The 18,673-nt window shown below is 43.2% G+C and overlaps 1 protein-coding gene across 7 annotated transcripts in view; it reads left to right on the top strand.

The window, feature by feature from the left end:
- The window catches only part of STAG1 (stromal antigen 1), a 174,680-nt gene that overhangs the window by 134,740 nt on the left and 21,267 nt on the right, over nucleotides 1–18,673 (top strand). For all 7 annotated transcript variants that reach the window (XM_017729424.1, XM_017729423.1, XM_017729422.1 and 4 more), the window contains 7 exons: nucleotides 62–165; nucleotides 2,837–2,929; nucleotides 3,054–3,143; nucleotides 3,296–3,499; nucleotides 6,084–6,154; nucleotides 10,929–11,016; nucleotides 12,445–12,525. In XM_017729424.1, the coding sequence (XP_017584913.1) occupies nucleotides 62–165; nucleotides 2,837–2,929; nucleotides 3,054–3,143; nucleotides 3,296–3,499; nucleotides 6,084–6,154; nucleotides 10,929–11,016; nucleotides 12,445–12,525 (731 nt within the window). The remainder of the gene's footprint in view (nucleotides 1–61; nucleotides 166–2,836; nucleotides 2,930–3,053; nucleotides 3,144–3,295; nucleotides 3,500–6,083; nucleotides 6,155–10,928; nucleotides 11,017–12,444; nucleotides 12,526–18,673) is intronic.

Below are 18,673 nucleotides of genomic sequence, written 5' to 3'. Positions count from 1 at the left end.
CCTTCCCAGCCCTGTCCCGTGGCTCTGTGCTGCCCCCGGTGATGCCCAGTTCTCCCCGCAGCGATGTCGGACCGGCAGGAGAGCGCCCTGATCGAGCTCATGGTGTGCACCATCCGACAGGCTGCCGAGGCCCCCCCCCCCGTGGGCAGGGGCACCGGCAAGAGGGTGAGTGGGGCTGCAGCTGCCTGGCTGTCACCAGAGCATGGAAGATATTTGTAACACCACTTCGGGACACTTCTGCAGTAGAGCTTTTTAATCGGTGTTTGCTGTTTCATCTGAAGACTTCTAAGAAAAATATTAGAAATTCTCTTTCTGGACATGTTTGGTTTTCTCTTTGATTTTGGGGTTTGCATTACCAAGTTAAGAAATAAAAATTTACAGCATAAAAGTCTTTTTTTATCATACCCCTGCCTTACATTTGTAATGTACCCACATCTCCAGCCCCTAACATTAAAACTAGATTAGAGTGGAAGGTATAGGAGCAGAGCAGACTACCTCTGACTGTCTTCCATGAAACTAATGAGCTGCTAATATGGATATAAAATTTGCAGAAAAGTCAACAGGATCTTCATTGTGAGGGTGTTTAAGCACTGGAACAGGTACTGGGAGTGGGTGTCCTTTCCGTGCTTGGCAGTTTTTGAGACCTGACTGGACAAAGCCCTGATCCTCCCAGTGTGACCCCTGGGCTGGCTCTGCTTTGAGCAGGAGGGGTGGGACTGGGACCAGTCTGTCTGTGGTTTTAGGCCTCATCCATCCATCCACTGAGTGCCCTAAGAATTTCAGAACTTTACATTCTGTCTGATTGCCTCTTCAGTTCATTTTATAGCAACTGTTGGAGCACCAGTGGAAGGCCATTCCTAAGGCTGGACATGCAGTTTTAAACACTTCAGTATAAGTCATAGGGTCAGGTAATAACAGGCTTTCAGCTGTATCCTCCATAAATACAGCATCCATGTTCCAAAGCAGTCTCAGCTTCTCAGACATATTCCCCTGATTTTTCGTAGTCCCCATATTATTTAGGATAGACTAAAATGGAATAAACCTACATGAACATATGGTAGTTCTGTTAGCATCCATTCTAAATAATCATAACTAGTTCGTTAAAGAAAGCCACAGATTTAATAAAGATGAAATTTGGAGACAGTCTTGGCATTTACTATTGCTAAAATAATGCAGTTACTTAACTTCTTAATTTTTATGTGCCAAAGCAGATTAGCCTCATGTCCAGAAACAGCAGGAACAGCTCCAAGAAACCATCAATTTAAACATGCTTTAGGTGCCGTAATTTATAAGGCATGTTCTTAGGACTTCCTAATTTATTAAAACATTTCAGGGCTGAGGAGGGAATCCATGAGAGCACTTACTCAAATTTATACAAGCACATCTTTTATTACCAAAACTGTATTGTAGGCACAACCTTTTAGTCTCAAGCTGCAAACCTTTCTAGCAGGCAAAGTGACCTTTAAATTTGAAAAAAAAAAGCAATCCCATTGGTGTTGTCTGTTTGGAGCACCAAATAATGTCAGTACTAACTTTCTGGGTATTTTCTCTTTCTCAAGAGATCTACAGCTCCATTCACTGAAGTTCAGCAAATTGCTTAGTCTTTAAGTTTTCAATGTCTGTATTTGGAGCTAAAGAAAATACATCAGTAAAACAAATTTCACCTTTTGAAGGATGGTCAGAAGAGCCTGGAAGTCATGCTGGGGACCCAGATCGATTCCCAGTGCCAGGGAACAGCAGTATTTGGTCCCCAGAACACAACTGGGCTGTCAGGGCTGGCATTCTTGGCTCGTGCTGCCCTGGTGGGTGTGCAGGGGCTGAGGCTGCTCTGGGGCCATCCCTGCACTGTGCACTGTGCAAGTGGTGTCTTCCTGGCACCCAAGCACATGCCTTGTGTGCAGCTGCTCCTCCTCCCTTGCAGAGCCATGTAGGGGTGACTCTTAGCTTTTGCTTCTTTTCAGTTACACCATGAGCTGTGGGATGGTAACTGCAGGGATCTCTGCCTTGTCACTGGAGATTTGTCCTGTCTCACAATCCCTCCAGCTTCTTCTCTGAGTTGAAACAGGAGCAGATTTCTAATTAAGCACTCACCTTCTTGTGAAATAGTTTCTCCTCTGACTTTAGCTTGTAACCCTTACTGTGCAGAATGGCTGATTGGCTCTACGTGAATCATTAGCTAACTTGAGTATTTTATTATCATTATTTGTTTTCAAAAGTATTCTTTCCTTTCCTGAAGCCAGATTAAGCTTTGATGAAGCATGCTGGTTTGACTATTGTGTCTCTGGTCACTGTTTCAAGGGGGTTTTGCTCTGACAGCATTAGTGCTTCAGTACCTCTCTGTGAACTTGGATGTACGTTCTCATTGAGAATTCCATTCCAGTTTAGAGAGGAGGCCATGAATCTGCTAATGAAAATCACTGCTACAGTGTGGTTTGGTTTTGGTTTTCCTAATTATACTTCAGTTTGCCCTGAGGTCTTACATTAACATTGGTTTAATGTGTGAAAGCCAGAGCTCAGTACACTTGGAAGCAATAGCAAAACTTCCACTGACTTGGGTTATATTTGAATTTCAATCCTAAAAAGATGCTGATGTGTGGAGACAATGTCATGCTGGGTGATATGGTATTTTCCTTTTCAATCAGTTTCTTAGGACACACAGTCCTCCCACTTAATCACTCTTCAGCCCAAATGTGTTTTGAGTTTTTTATTCCCTCCTCTTTTGATTTGTTAAAAATACACTTGCATGGATTTTTGTTTGTAATACAACGTTTAGGAAAGTTAATGAATGCTATATGCAGAAACTGTATTTACTGTAGTTATGTTTGATCACTTCCAGGTCTTGACAGCAAAAGAAAGAAAAACTCAGATAGACGACAGAAATAAATTGACTGAGCATTTCATTATTGCACTTCCCATGCTGCTATCAAAGGTACAGTTTCCAACAAAATAAATCTTTCACTGGGTTTTACAGCTGTCTTTAAACTTTCTCATTCTGTAGTGCAGGAGTTTATTTTCACTTCCCTGTTGCTTGTTTTGTTTCCATGATGCTCCAGTATTCCGCTGACGCCGAGAAGGTTGCAAACCTCCTGCAGATCCCTCAGTACTTTGATCTGGAAATCTACAGCACAGGCAGGATGGAAAAGGTATGGTGCCTTGGGCAGGAAGTGTGGCTGCTCTCAGGTGTGCCCACTGTTCAGTCCCCAGTGCCACCGCTGCTCTGGCAGTTCTGGTGCTGGCTTTGCTCAGCGCCTTTGTCCCGGTGAGGGGAAAGCTGAAGTTCTTTTCTGCTCTGCAGCATCTGGATGCCTTACTGAAGCAGATTAAGTTTGTTGTGGAAAAGCATGTGGAATCAGATGTTCTGGAAGCCTGCAGCAAAACCTACAGCATCCTCTGCAGTGAGGAATACACCATCCAGAACAGAGTTGACATAGCCCACAGCCAGCTTATTGATGAATTTGTGGATCGATTCAACCATTCTGTGGAGGATCTACTGCAGGAGGTTTGTTTTCTTAAAACTGTTGAAATTAACTGCCTAAAATATGCTAGGATAGACTACAGAAAAACATTCTTAGCAAGCTGTGAAATTATCCATCTGAAGATGTAGAGCAGCAGCAGCTATTTCATAATTATTTGGAGCCACTTCTCCCTGTGGAAAGTCCCTTACAGTAGCCATTAAGCCTTCAAATCATTGATGGTGTAAAACAAGACTATGGGACAATCCTGCTTCTGAAAATTTAGTTGAGTATTAAAACAGTCCACATAAGAAATTAAGTGGATGAATGGGTGAAAGATGATGAAAAATGCAGAAGAAATTGCATTTACATTAATGCTTGTAGTGATTCCAGTAGTCCCAAATGGATATGCAGGCAGCAAAATCAAGGTTGGATTATGTTTTGAATGGAAGAGAGGATTTAACAAAATATGTATAATGGCATATTAAAAGAGCCCTGGGAAGAGTAAAAGACACAAGTCTGAAACCTGGAAGTACCTGGGATTTAGTTGTAAGAATTTATCCTTCAAAATGCATAAGACAGAATACATTAAATAAGAATAGAAACCGTACTCATTTTTTCCTCCTTTGCAGCAATTTAACTTGGTGTAGCACTACTTAATTTGTTGTAATTTTCATGCCTTTTAAACATAACATGAGAGCTGCACAGATCTTTTTCTTTGCTTGTAGTCATGCACTGCACTGTGGCAGATACATTTAATTTTTGATGTACATTTAGAGAAAGTTAAGCTAAGTCCCTGATTTAGAATGGCATGTGAAAGGAAATCTGCCTTTTTTTCCTATTTTTATGTAGCATGCCACATACAGGCACACTGTAAATGTGCCTTGTCACGCTGCAGAGTGAGTTAAAATGTTTGTATAGCTGCAGAAATGTGCACACAACCCAGAGATGGGGCACCACTGTGCATTCTTCCATAAAATACACAGAGCTTGCTGTCTACCTGGCTGCCACTTTTGGTGTATTTCCTCATAAGTTTCTGATCAGAACCTGGAAAGACAGTCCAGAATTTGTGCTCCATCTCTGCCCACCTGTGTGTGCCAAGGGAATCCTTCCAGCTAATGCCACATTACACTTTAGCCTGGGTTTCTGAAGTTCCTCTCCTCTGGCCAATAGGACCAAAACCTGACCTGTGCAGCAAAAAGGGCTGAGGCTGGGCTGCCACACAAGGGTCCAGCTTCAGAACCACCCGAGTTGTGCACACCCCATGGATGCCCAGCAGCTGAGCACTGGGAATAGTGGCCTTTTAGAGGCCTGGCCCCTCCTGGCCCTGCTCCAAAGGTCCCTCTGGCCTCAGCCTTTACCCAAGGGGAGACAGAGGAGAGCACTGAGGTGCTGGGATTTATAAATGCCTTCCCAAGAGTCTTCTCAGGACAAATGGACTAGGAGAGAAAAATGTTTTTCCTGCAATTTTCCTTAATTTTGTTTTTTCTTTAGAACTGCTCTGTGGCTGCTGCTGAATCAGGGAGCCAGTACCTGCTTATTCCCACCCCTTTGCCCTTCCCCTCTCTTTGCCAGTGGCCTCCCTTTGTGCTCCAGTGCAGAAAGCCCTAAAGGATGCCCTGGGGCTCCTGAGGGACCCCGGGCTGCTCTGAGGGGTCCCCTTCCTTCACACCACAAGGCCAGCGAGGCCTCATGATCCTGGGGGTGTTCACTGCCAGGAGAGCAGGGGAGAGGCTTTCAGAGAAACACTCTGTCTGAAAGGCATCTGAGAAATGAATTAAGAGCCTTAGATCTCTAAGGAAAAGCAAGTGCATAGGTGAGACGTGGGACACAGAGATCTGGAGACAGAACCAAGACAAAAGTAGAAGACAAGAAAGAACAGCAGTAGCAAGGATTTAAAATTATGGCCTTTGTGATACTCTTTTTTAAGTGATACTTGTTTGAATAATTAATTTTATTAAGTCTATTTCATCATTTTAAAGACATTTTAAATTTAAAAATTTGCATGCTGGTACCCAAGCAAATATCCCACTGCTTTATGGCTTCTCACTGGGCTGATAATGGGAGAAACATTGATTGACAATTGCATCTGAAGGCAGGAAGATGTCTTAATTGTTAGGCTTTTAGATGGAAAAGAAATTACCAAAATGAAATGGAGAAGAAGAATTGTTGCAAGTGGGTTTCTTATTTTAGAAAACTGCTGGGAAACGTAGGGTTGGAAATACCTTATTTTCAATTGATTCCCTAAGGGAAATTGCTGTTTAGTTTGCAGAAAATACTAAAATTGTGTTGTAGCATGTTCATCAGCTGATGATTAAAGCTGATGGTTCAGTCCTTTTTGTAAAATAAGGTAGAACTCAGATTTTGGTCTTGGGAATGATTTCTTCTGCTAGAGGATGCTGGTTTGGATATTAACACAGTGATAATGCTGAATATGGTCAGATGATCTTGCTTATTTTTTAGTGCTGTGCAGTGGTTACTTAAATATTATGGAATCTACATAAAAGTCACTGGAAAATTTGGAGACAGTTTTGATAGCAGCATAAACCCCTAAGAAGCTGCTCCTGCCTGTGCAGGAATGTACTGGGCTGAGCTGCTGGGCTCTCCTCATGGATTGCCTTTCCTTTGCAGGGAGAAGAAGCTGATGATGATGACATATACAACGTGCTCTCCACACTGAAGAGGCTGACCTCTTTTCACAAGTAGGCAGTGTTTTCCCTCACAAATTTGTGATGTTAATTTTATCCTTTCAGCAAGTATCAGCAGTGTCAGGTGTGGGGAAATGAGAAAACACATGGCCTGAAATCTGGAGATGGAGGAATGAGTGGTGGTGTTTGTCAGTAGAACTGTTTGAGTTGAGCTGGGTCCTTGCTCAGTTCGTGCCATGACCTTTGCAGATGGGATTTGCAAGTAGAACCCCCTCCCTTGCACCCAGTGCTCTTCAACCATGAGTAAGTTACTACAGGTCCTGCTCCCCTGTGTGGCACAGTCAGGGCACAAGGGACACTTCCCTGCCACAAACCTGTGCTTTGGACCTCAGCTTAGGAGAGTCTGCAAGAAGCTGTTTCTCAATGCCTTTGAGCTACTTCTCCTCAAAATTATAGAATTAATTAGTAGTAGCAATAATAATAATTAATAGTTTATGGTGAGAGCCTGGAAGATGCATTTTCTTCCTGCAGTTGAATTGTTGGCCAGGTTTCCCTGTGTGGATTGCACAGAATCTCCTCACCAGGCACAAACCAGCTTTTCAGGTTCCTGCTGCTCTCAGACCTACGGGCACACTCAGCACATGCAGAGCAACCTGGAGAGCTTCACTGGAGCTGTCAATTCTGGAGCACAGCACAAAGGCCTGATCTTCTCTCTATGAACTGCAGGAAGTATTTGCTCCTGGTCTGCATGAGAGAACGCTTCATGTGCAGGTGGCTGAGCCACAAATAATTTCTTCCTTATCACAATGTGGGAGAGGACCTTCCTCCTGCCAGCTCTTCTATACAACTGGGTTTTTTCACAGCTTTGTGATTTCATTTCTCTGTCTGTGCTCAGACTTCACTTATCCCAAATCCTGCACTGGATCACTGTCTGAAATGGTTCTGCAATCTCTACTCTTCGTTGCCATTCAAGGAGAGTCCCAGATCATTAAATCATTACTAATTTCCATAGTGCAGCAGGCTGACACGTGCAAATTAAGTTTGCAATCTCCCTGGTAACACACTGGAGCCACTTCTGCCTTTCCTGAGGGGACTTGGGCAAAGCTCTACTTCACCTCCAGGAGAGAAGCACAAATCTTAAGGCTTTTCTGAGAGGCTCCCATATATATTTTTTCCTTCAAGGTTCCAGGCCTCTAGAGTTAATTCAGACCATAACGAAGCCTTGTAGAACAACACACAAATTGGGGGTCGGGGACATCTACTTTCACCTTCAAAAAACAGGAAAGAGCAAAGGATCAGAGCTGAAGAGCTGCAAAACAGCTAATGTATCATTTCTCAGCTGATTGGTTATTTCTGACTGTAGTTCAGTAGGAATTTCTAATATCTGCTTGCATGTAAAGAAGTAATGAGATCTTCATTACTGTCTTGAATATTACATGTGATGTGATCTCTGTGGTAGGAAACAACTACACCATGTGAGCCAGAATTTCTGTTGAACCTTTAGTTATGAGACAGGATTTTCAATTCAAAATGCACGTGGAGTGTTCTGTCTCAAAGCACAGTGGCTGTGGTCTGACTTTGTCATTGTCTGTTGTCACCTGGGAGTCAAAAGAAACTAAATCAGGAGATCTCCTTAACAGGCACTGATAAAATGGTTGCTGGGGCCTTGGGAAGAAACAAGTCCCTGCCTTCTTCCAGTGAGAGAAACTCCAAATGTACCTTATCCATGCTTTTCTTCCCTTGGTGCTTGCTGCTGCTTCATACATTGAGAAAAAGCAAGGTGGAAAATACAGGGTGTAAGGGATTATGAGAAAAGCCTTCCAGACCAAAAGGCTTCTATACTGGGATTTCCCAAGCCTGAGCTAATCCTCTTTCTGAGAGGGCCATGACAGCAGAGGGCTCACAGCACACTTTTTGATTCATCAAAACAGGGATATCAGTGTATCAATACAAATTAAATTCATCATTATAAAGTTTCCTTCCACATTTTCAGAGTACAATAATACATTTTCTTGAGATCTGAGTGGAACTCCTCAAGTATCCACTTGGGGTATTTTTTGCCAGAATCTCACAGATACTCGTAGCATTTAAGTACATGGAGGTGATTTTTTCTGTATTGACTCCATTGTAATTCAATTTAACTTTCACACATGACACATCAGTGCTGTAGCAGTTTGTATGCTGCAAAATCTCAGCATCTTCTATTTATTTCCTTCAGTAAATCCAATGCAAGACGCATCCCAAGCATCCCCTCCATTCCCTTGGGTGTGCCTGTTGCTTCTGCCTTCCATGGAGGACATTGTTTCCCATTTAGAAACCAGGAGCATTGGAATCACTGTCCACTAGTCCTCAGATATGATACAACATTTGCTTCCTTCCCACCTCCACACTGACTCCACAAACCCACAGGGACTATCATAACTCTCAGATAAAACCAGTGCATATCAGGGTCAGTGTGATCAGTCAGGACACTTCCCAGACAGCTAAATTCATGGTCACATCATCACATCATCTCTTCCTCTTAGAGAAACTCTTTGCTTAACATTTTTTCCAGTGCATCACTCAGACTGAGTTACTCAGAAGTTTGTTATATCGATGATAAATGAAACCTCATTAGAGAAATTAGACTGTACCAGTAGCACAGCTACTGATATCAGTTAGACTGTATCAGAAGGCACAGCTTCCCTCTCTTTGTGCCTCTTGAAGAAGTGAAGCAGTTTGGTGGGTGGAAGGGTCACCTCTTGGAAAAGAAACTTTTCTAAGCTGCTTTTTGCTACACTTTTGAGAAACACTGTGAAACTGGTACCTTTACCTCACCTGCCTCTTGTCTGGCAGAAATGTGCCCCAGCAGACAGGACTGCCCATAAGGATTAAAAGAAACCTTGGATGAAATATTGGGGCTTATTTTCTGTAATCCATGAAGAATCTGACATCGAAGGAACTAAGGGGAAATTCTGTGTTGTGTGAATTTTCCTCCTGGGAGCATCTCTGTCAATCTGAACCTCTGTGGAGAATTGTGTGGTGCTCAAGGTACCTTTCTAACTACGGTTTTGGTGGCTAAGCAGCTCAAAAGAGATTAAGAGGTACCAGAATATGCCGAACTGTAATGTGGAGGCTCTGCTTTAAGGAATTTTCTATTGAAAAGCTGTGTGTAACTTGTACAGAGTTAGAATTGAGCCCTTCCTGAGCTCAGCTGTAAGGGCAGGCTGAGGGCAGGGAGCTGAGTGTCCCCAGCTGTGGGGGCATGGCCCCTGTGCCGGCTGCCTGATGGGGAATTTCTGATCTGAAAAGGCAGGAATGAGACAGTTTTTCCTTTCATATTCTCTGTAGGATAATCTGTGCTGATATCTGCCTCTGCACACCAAGGAGACTTTACTGCTTTAATTACAGTGCTGTAATTAAGGAGGTACCACTCTGCCTCGCTGGCAACCTTGTGGTTTATTGAAGCAGCATCTCTATGCTTAATATCACCAGTCAGGGGCAGCTCTCTGGCAGCCTCTAATTTATCTATGAAACATTTTATTTTAGTACTTCAAAGACCATCTAAGTCTGTGAAATACTTTTACACTTTTTACATTTTTAGTTGCAATATTTTTTTTTAAGTTTTCCTATTCTTCTGTTTGTGGATCTGAACTGGAAGTCAAGGTGCACCTTGGCTTTAATGGCACAGCCCTGGAGTGCTCAGTGCACTCTGATGGTTATGTTTTCTGTGAAGCTCTTACCAGTGACATTTTCCAGGGCTAACACGCTCCACGTGGGAGGTGTTTCATGGCAGGCCTTCCAACAGGACCTGGGCATTCCCAGTCCTGAGTTCAGCCTCTGTCCCTTTTGGAACTGGAGAGTTATTCCTTCTGGCTGAGCAGGGCAGTTAATGATTTAACCCAGGGCAGGCACAGCAGGTGGGAGGAGTGACCTTGGCTGGGTGATCCAGGGGCTGGGATGAGTCAGATGCAAGAGGCTGCTGCATCCAATTGAGACTCCCAATTCAGTCTCAGTATCCCTTCTTCCAGGTGAGTATTTTAATCAGCAAGTTTCTGATTATTCTGAGCTGGCTTGCTCTTTTATAGACACATAACTGTTTCAAATTATCTCAGTTTATTTCCGCTGCAGAAAAATGTTTTAAACTTAAATTTGCTTGCTGAGAGAGTTTCTTTGTCTTTCAGGCAGCCTGATGTTTTTCAGTTTCTTCTGTATTTCTCATTTCTCTATTAAAAAGCCTTTTCATGAGCTGTTGAGGTCTGTAAGGCTGTAGAGCATTTGTTCCTAATGTCATTTTTATTCCTCTCACTGGTGAAATCAGGTTGGTGCAACTGAAATGTGGAACAGTGAGTGGAGTGGCAGCCACCATCTCTATCTCATGTCCATGTGTTATCATATTGTCTCACTTCAGATATTCAGGATATTTAATATCTAGTGGTAATGTGTATTATTTTTCAAATACAGTAGAAAATTACACAGTTTTATTTTGCTTAAAGCCATTTTTATTCAGTAGATATTGCTAGAGTTTGGCTGTAGTTTCTGCTGCAATGCCAGGGAATGGTTTTCTGGAGTTCTGTCAATGTTTCCAAAAGAGGAAAGTTAACTTCGAGAGAGAAGGAGCAGCCACACTTAAGTAGCCTTTATAGGTGTATGGTATGGAGAGAGTTTATCTTCTCCCTACCAAAGTCCCATGTGGTAAAACATTTTTCCTGGGTTATCAGAAAGCCTCATTTTAGCGTGGAGTGAGCTGCTGTGCAGCTGCTCAGTCATCTGTACAAACCACCAAAGCTCTCTGGGCTGGGGGTTCTGAGGAACACAGCTAATCCCTCTTTATTTCCTCTCGTTCCAGTGCTCATGATCTCACCAAATGGGATCTGTTCAGTAACTGCTACAGATTGCTGAGAACTGGAATTGAACACGGAGCTATGCCAGAACAGGTACCCTTAACAACAGCTGCACTGCATCCCTGGGGTGTCTGAGGTTCTAAAGAGTCTGATTGTCCAGAAGTTCCAAAGTTCAGAGCCCTTCAGTGATGTAGGAAAAACAGAGTTTGGAATGAAATTTACAGTGGAGTCAAGGGCTGTGTAGGAGGTGGAAAACCTTGGATTCTGTGATTTTTGATCTACTTCCCTCACCTTTGTCATCTCTGAAGTTGGGAATAGCTAATGTTCCTGGCTCTGAAAAGCAGTGCATCAGTCCTCATGTTTACACTGAACCCAACATTGTAAGCCTTGGCTGCAATTAGAATCATCACAAATGACGGTTGTGCATTGAAGGTAAGATGGAAGCTTATGAAAACCAGGAAATTAGAACATCCTAGTGGAGTTCTTTTAGTGATCACATCTTGGACTTTGTTCCCTCAGAGTTCAGTTTCTGTTTCTTATGGATGAGCACAGGAACCATCTCATATTCTCCCATGATTCCTTTTAAACTGCAGAATTCCTACTTCAGCATTTAAACACATTTTAGGTTTTGATTTGGTTTCAGTTAGAACTCAGTTGTTAATTCTAACTCAGCTTTATTTAGAAAAAAGAAATTCTCATTAAATTCTGAATAAGAATTTTGTAGAAAGAGCCCTAAGAGGAGGCATTGCCACACAGCGTGTGAAAGTCCTGGCTTTGAGCTCTGGGATCTTCTGCTCTCTCTGCAGTTGCTGCTTCATGCTGGAGTTGTGCTGCCTGGAGGAACAGGGCAGATAAAACCTGTCCATGCAGCTGCCAACCATCCTCAGTTTCTGGGTCTGACAGTGTGGGGGTCTCCAAATGCCTCTGTAAGATCTTTGGGGAAAGGTCCTGAAATCTGAGCTCTGCTCAGTATTTCTTCCTGCAGGCCACCCTGAGGAGTTTGGCAGCTGTAGCACCCAGTCTGGGTTTGAACTGTTCACTAGGCACCATGGATGTTTTTCTGGGCACCCTGGATATGACCCCAGTCTTCTCCATGGGACAAGCTGTATTTTCTCCCCTTTTTTAGCAATTGGGCTACATGTTCATTTGGCAGTGGAACAGATTTCCAGGCTGTTTAATAGTGAAGCCAGGTTTAGAGGTATTTAAACAGTGGCTTTTGACCTGAGAGATGTAGGTGCTGGGTTGTACTTCTGTCACACTGTGACATCCCCTCTTGCTGTACCCCAGTGCAGTTTTCTGGTGTTTCCCAGCACTTACACAGTATTCTTTCACCTCTAGTAGGCTGATTTCTTGTAACACCAAACCAACCAAGGAAGAACATGATACCCTTGAAAACAAAAAGTGCTACCTAAGAGCTGCTCCTGTCTTTTCACCACAAAATGCATGACAGAGTTTCCATACACTTCCTGCTGTGCCTGCTGCTTGCAGCGTGCTGGGATTCTGTGTGTTCTTGTGTTACAGATCGTTGTCCAGGCACTGCAGTGTTCCCACTACTCTATTCTCTGGCAGCTGGTGAAAATCACTGAGGGCTCCCCTTCCAAAGTAAGTGGCCATTTGATCATACAGATTTTACTGACAGAACACAACTTGCCTAAAAAAGGTGTTACACCTGGTTTCTTTGTAACTTCCACTCTTGCCATCGTTTGTTGTCATTTATAAAACATAAAATGTTGATGTTCGGATTTGTTCCCTATTTCAGGATCTGTTTAACACCATGTGTATGTCTAAGCAATGCAAATAGTCTTTATCAGGATTTTATAGCAGCTGGTTGTTATATTTTTATTGCTGAGGATAATTAATGCACTTTATTGTGAGTACTGCAGTTTGCACGGCTGATAAGGAATGTTGACATGAACAGTTGTGAGCAATACTGTTGATCTGCAGACCACAGATAGCTTAATCTTTATGTGTAGCTACCTTGCTTATCCTCTAATTACACCTTTCATGTTGCAATGGAAATGGCAGGGCACTGGCAGTAATGACTGCTAATAAAAAGCAAATGCACACAAAGTATAATGCAGTCAGGACCAGGTGACATGTGGCTTTTCCAGAACCTTTCCTTAGCCATTTTCTCAGTCAGAGGCCAACATCCTGTTTTTTCAGAGCTTTTTCAAAAGTAACACATCAAATTAAAATGGTATGAAAACTGAAGTAATAATTGTACTTCCCCATCAGCATCAAAAAGAAAAAGATGTTGTACTGAAGTGCTACTCAAATAAGCATTTTATGCATAGAAAAGTGATAAAAATACAAAGTAAGTTCTCTGAGTTGTTTTGAATACTGACATTAACATTTAAAAATAGCTACTAGAAACAAAGGAATAATCGTTATTCTTTATTCTGGCTTTTGTTCCCATTTCCCCCTCTCAGCCTCTTTCTCATTAGCATGCTGGTAGTGTACAATACTGCATCTTGGAACTCAGAAAACTGAATCCATCCCGTTTGTTTTAAATGAATGCAGAATCTGATCACAGGAAAGCATCTCAAGTCCTCTGCTGGCAGCACTGTTCTCCTCAGGGAGGAGTGGCCCTGTGACAGGAGAGGCTGAGTTCCTGGAAGGAGGTGCAGGAGGCACCTCAGAGCACAGACTGAGGGTGCTGCTTGCGCCGATCTGCCCCCAGCGAGGAGAGCCGGGCTGCTGGGGCTGGTGGAACCTGGTGCTCAGAGCACCTGGGCACTGTCTGCAACCCCTTTAATTCAGTTTTCCCACCTGCTCTGGGCTGCTGGGCATTGCTGGGGTTCTCACCTTCTCCTGAGGACTCCAGCAGTGCTGTCCTGCTGCCTGCCCTGGGGGCAGATGCCCAGAGGAGCGTTGGGAAGATTCTCATCGCCCTTCACTGCATTTCTCCACTTTTTGGAACAAAATAGAGTAAGTTGCTGCAGTAGAGCTCAGGTGGTGCAGGGATAGCTGTCAGCATTGCTGGGGAAAAGTTTGATGTTTTCTTGTGTCTCAGTTACAGCAAAAGAAATGTATTTAACCATAACCTCCAGCTGGGGATTAACATACAGCCTCTCTCTGCATGGAGCGTGGTACAAACTTTGCATTTTGGTGCCCAAGCATTCACGTGCCTGCTGTTACAACATGACCATGATGGCCTAGTTAAACTGAAAGAGAAAAAAACCTTTATTTATTTCAGCCTGAGATTTTCTTGTGGACAAGCTTAGTGCAACTGTATGGCTTTGCCTACTTTTTCAAAATAGGATGCATTTGCATGAGATGTCTTTTTCTGAGGTGAATGCAGAATAGCTTTGATCTCTCCTGTATTTCTAATCCTGTTGTGATTCATGTTAAACATAATGTAGTTCATAGCAGTGGAAAGGAAAAGAACTCTGAAGGGTCGCTCCAGAATGGCCATGCCAAATACAAGCCTTGCCCCATGAAAATCATAATTACTGTCACCTAGAGAACTCTTAGCAATTTGTTGTTTGGGATTCCACCCCAGCCTCTACAAAATAATGAGTTTTGTGCATGCTTAGTTCCAGGGAAGCCCTGGCAGCAGCCTCAGCTGAGGGTAAAGAGACAACCACAGACCTGCTGTGGCTGGAGCACTTTGCTATCAAACTTTCCACTCTAGTTTGTTCACTGTGAAAATAGATCTAATCTGCAGTGTATCTAGCATTTCATCCATTGGGAAATCATTTTGCCCTTGGCTGGTTTCTAAGTCATTGTTTAGGCTTGGAAATGGGTAGACATTAAAAGGCATTGCTTACAAGGCGTAGGTAGACAAAGGCATCAACACAGGCACCTCAGAATGAAAAATAGTGTATTTCATGGGTATTTTTTGGAAGTATTCAGGCTTTTACAGGAGCATTTCTGGCACAGCAGTTTAACATGTAGGTCCATGCAGGTTTCTAGGGCTACTTTGCTGTATCTATAATGATCTCAGGGCAGAGAGGGGTGATAGATGGTGTGTAGGCTCAAGTGGCATCTTTAGTAGACCAATGGATATAGCTGTAAAACATAGGGAGGCTTTTGGACTCATAGGCCTTTCAGGTTTGAGATAAAAGCAGAAGATTACAAAGCAAAAGACAAGCTGAGAGCAATTGCTTGGTTTCTATTTAGATACAAAGCAGGTAAACTCTCTGACTGGGAGGGAAAAGGTCGTTGGTACCTACAGGGGGTGAGAGAGAGCACAGAAAGGAGAGGCAGTACGAGAGTTAGGAGGAGGATTAGTGGGGAAGGAAGGAAGGAAGATAAAAGATGGAAGTGGAGAGAAGAGAATTTATAATATGTCATAAAATTAATCTTAAGTCTTTGTTTGTCTGTATCCCATAGATTTATGAATTTTTGTTCCCAGGCTCATGTTTCAAAGATGATTTTTTAGCTTTCCCTTGAACAACCAGGCTGAGAGATCAGAGATGGAGAAATTGATTAGTAAGAAATGTCCATCTGCTGCCAGCTGGGTCATTTATGTGACTTCATTCTGGCAGTAGTAGCTGCTCTGTTTCACCTCGTTAGGTCCCATTTAGGCAGTCAATGCACTGGGTGAGTTTTATGAACACTTTGGAGTTGTAAGTATGGGAATAAAAGGTGGAAACAAGTACGAGTATCTTGGAAAGTCTCACATTTGTTATTTGGGTGTGCTCTGCATCCATCCAGGTGTACCTTTTATTGCAGGGAGTTTGCAGGTGGGATGGGGAATTCTGGTAAGATTTCCTTCAGAGTGAATTCTTTGGCTACAGTTCAGGATTGCTTGGTAATTCTTGTATCTTGTATTGATTCTGTGGTGGAGTCATACTTGACAACCAGAAGCATGCACTGGGAACAGAGTCATTTTGGAATGAAGTTATTTTTTGTCTGGTGTTCAGATGGTTCTTCAAAAATACAGCCCTGTCCTGAGAGAAGTGCCCTTGTTTGGGAGCAGTCCTGGGCATGGTGCCCAAGGCAGGGCACATGAATTGCTGCACGAGGGATACCTCACATTACAGATGTTGAGCATGTTCTGGATCATGGTTCCCTGCCTGAACCAGGTGTGTTGGGTTGGAGCTTCCATGTTTGTGGCAGGGAAAAGCTCAACCCTTGTGGTTTAAATCAAATTGGGATCAAGTCAGTTCACTGATTTATTAACAGCACATAATTGACCTAGAGCCAGTGCAGCACATCTCCATGCTAACTGTCAGCTCTACAGAATACAGGAGTGAATATTGGACACTTCTGTAATGTTAATGAGCACCTACGAATTCCAGACTGCCCTTCAGCTGGTCACAGGTTACTGAAGTCCCCTCCCTGAGACACAAAGAGCTCCTGTTTGTCCAGGCTGTTACCAGGAGGGTGCTCTGCAGGTTGCCCCTCACTGTGCAGTGTCATTTGTAAACAGAGCTAAAGGGAGTGATGTCAGCATAAAAATGTATCAAAGACATTTTAGCAGAAGGGTGATAATTAATGATTATTTGAATTGTTAAGGAAGTCCAAATTCTCTGCCCAATAACAAAGATTTCACCAGTTAAATACAGCAGAGAGTTGGGGCAGTGTTACTTTAAAACACTTTTTCAAGCTAGCCTGTGGAGAAGAGGGTGTCCTGTGGAGTCACCTTGGTGTCTAAAATCTGAATTGATTACTGAAAGGAAGGTTGCAGCAGATAAGGATGAAATGTGTAAGCCTTGAAATATCCCCAGTCTGATGCTTTAACCTTTGGTCTCCCTCTGTCCACGTTCAGAGGAGGCTGAGGCCATGCAGGCTGTCGGTGCAAACTGCTGCTCTTTGGGGTAACCAGCACTGTACTGGGGGGAGATGGCTTATCCTCCATAGCCTGTGGGAGCAGCCTGTTGTAGCCTGGAGGAAAACTCTTCCTCAGGTGAAAAGGGGTTTGAGGGTGCTTCCAAAGGAAACTGGTAATTCCTCCCCTGGAGTTCTCCCATCTGTCAGTCTGGGGGAGCAAGTAGAGTCCTGAGGAGACTTGGGGATTAGAACATACACTTGTTTCCATCTGGATTCCTTCAGCCATGTCCCAGGTGCCCAGGACATTGTACTGTGCACTGTATGTGTGTGTACTGAGAAGGAAATATTTGCAGAAAAATAGGGTCCTAAAACTTAGAACAGTAAAAACAAAGCATGAATAGAGCAAACATTGAGAGGCAAGACAGAGGTCAGCCAGTTGTGAGTGAGCAGCAGCCAGAGCAGGCAAATGCAGGGCTATTAGAGTGTGATTAGTGGGCAGAGGACTTAGGAGAGGAGGGGATTTAAAAAGGGATTTAAAGAACAACGTGGTGACTTCATATTTATGTGGGCAAGATGACAGAGAGCACAAAAAGCTGAAGGGAAGAAAAGAGTCAAAAGGTGCAAAAGGTTGGACCATGTTCCACAGTCAGGTTAGAAGCTGAGGGCTCTTCAACACTGTGAAGTTGAAGTTAATACTGCAAATAATAAGTGCTTTAGAGAAAAAGCAGTGAGCACTTAGGGAGAAGAGGATGGGGTTTGGGAGGTGAACATAGCAAATGCACAGCGTTTTAAAATTACTTCAGTGGAAAAAAACAAGCTTTAATTTAAAGCTAGAAGTAGCTGTGGAATTGTACACATGGGTCTTTTGAGCCCTCTGGTTTGGGTTTGGGTGGTGGCACAGCCTCCAGTCCTTGCTCTCAGCAGCTTGTTCTTCTTCCTGCCATGGAGCAGTTAAATTGCAGAGTTGTGACCCTGTGGTTTTGTCTAACAGCCAACAGGATGGTAAAATGGTTTCATATCAGCTTTTCTGAGAGCCTGGGCTGTGCACCCCAGAATGCTCAAAGACTTGGAAATCTAATTCATTTTTCTCTTCCCATTTTCTCTGTTGAAAAAAATCCCCACTCTGCAGTAGTCTGGGGTTTTCTCCAAGCTCACAAGAGTTCCAGATGGCTCCGTTGCACTGTTCAGTTGGGCTTTCTCCTGCTGTCTGTAACTTTTCAACATGAATCTGTATCATGCTGTGCTGTCAGGAGAGAGGGTAATAAATACTGTGTACCTGTCTGTTAGTCACTTTGACAGAGAGAAAAATGGGAGACACACTCATTCCCTTTTTAACCTGTAGGTGGGCATTTTCACAGGTTTTAGTTTCTCCGTTGAATTCATGAACATCTAAAGGGAAGGTAATTGTGATAGAAAGCAGAAATCATGAAAGTGATTGTAATCCCAGTGTTTAAAGGAGTAAATCAGGTGATTGTGTAACAGTGAACTGATAAGCCTGGCATCAGTCCTAGGTAGAATCTTGAAGTGGGAGATAGAAAGCACAGTTGGTACAAGGCTGAAGGGCCAAGAGCTAGGATTGGGAGAAGCACATCAATTTGTTGTTGAGAAGATGGCAGTTTTGACTGAGAAGAAAACCAATTGGAACACCAGTGTCTGTAAGACATTAATACCACATTGCATTTCAGGTGCATGCTTGGATTTAATCTAACTCATATTCAATGGCTCAAAACTGATCCATATATTAAAGAAAATGTGTAGGTGAGCAAGGCTCACACAGTGGAATCGTTTCTGATGCATTCCAGGAGAGATCTGCTCTCTGCTGAAAAAGGGGTCATTTTTATCAGTCATCTGGGAAGGCACTGAAAATGGGGGTGATATAGATCAACTGGTGAACAAAATACAATTTAGAATTTTAAAAAAGAGGCATCTTAATGCTGCCAGATGGAAGGCTTATATCCAGGATAAAAGAGGGGTGATTAGTGGCAAGTTGTGGATTAGAACAGAGCAGAGCTGTGTTACAGATTCTGTAAAG

The sequence above is a fragment of the Corvus brachyrhynchos genome, unplaced genomic scaffold (genome assembly GCF_000691975.1).
Source record: "Corvus brachyrhynchos isolate BGI_N302 unplaced genomic scaffold, ASM69197v1 scaffold63, whole genome shotgun sequence".
Classification (NCBI taxonomy): domain Eukaryota; kingdom Metazoa; phylum Chordata; class Aves; order Passeriformes; family Corvidae; genus Corvus; species Corvus brachyrhynchos.
This window is presented reverse-complemented; position numbering and strand designations above follow the sequence as displayed.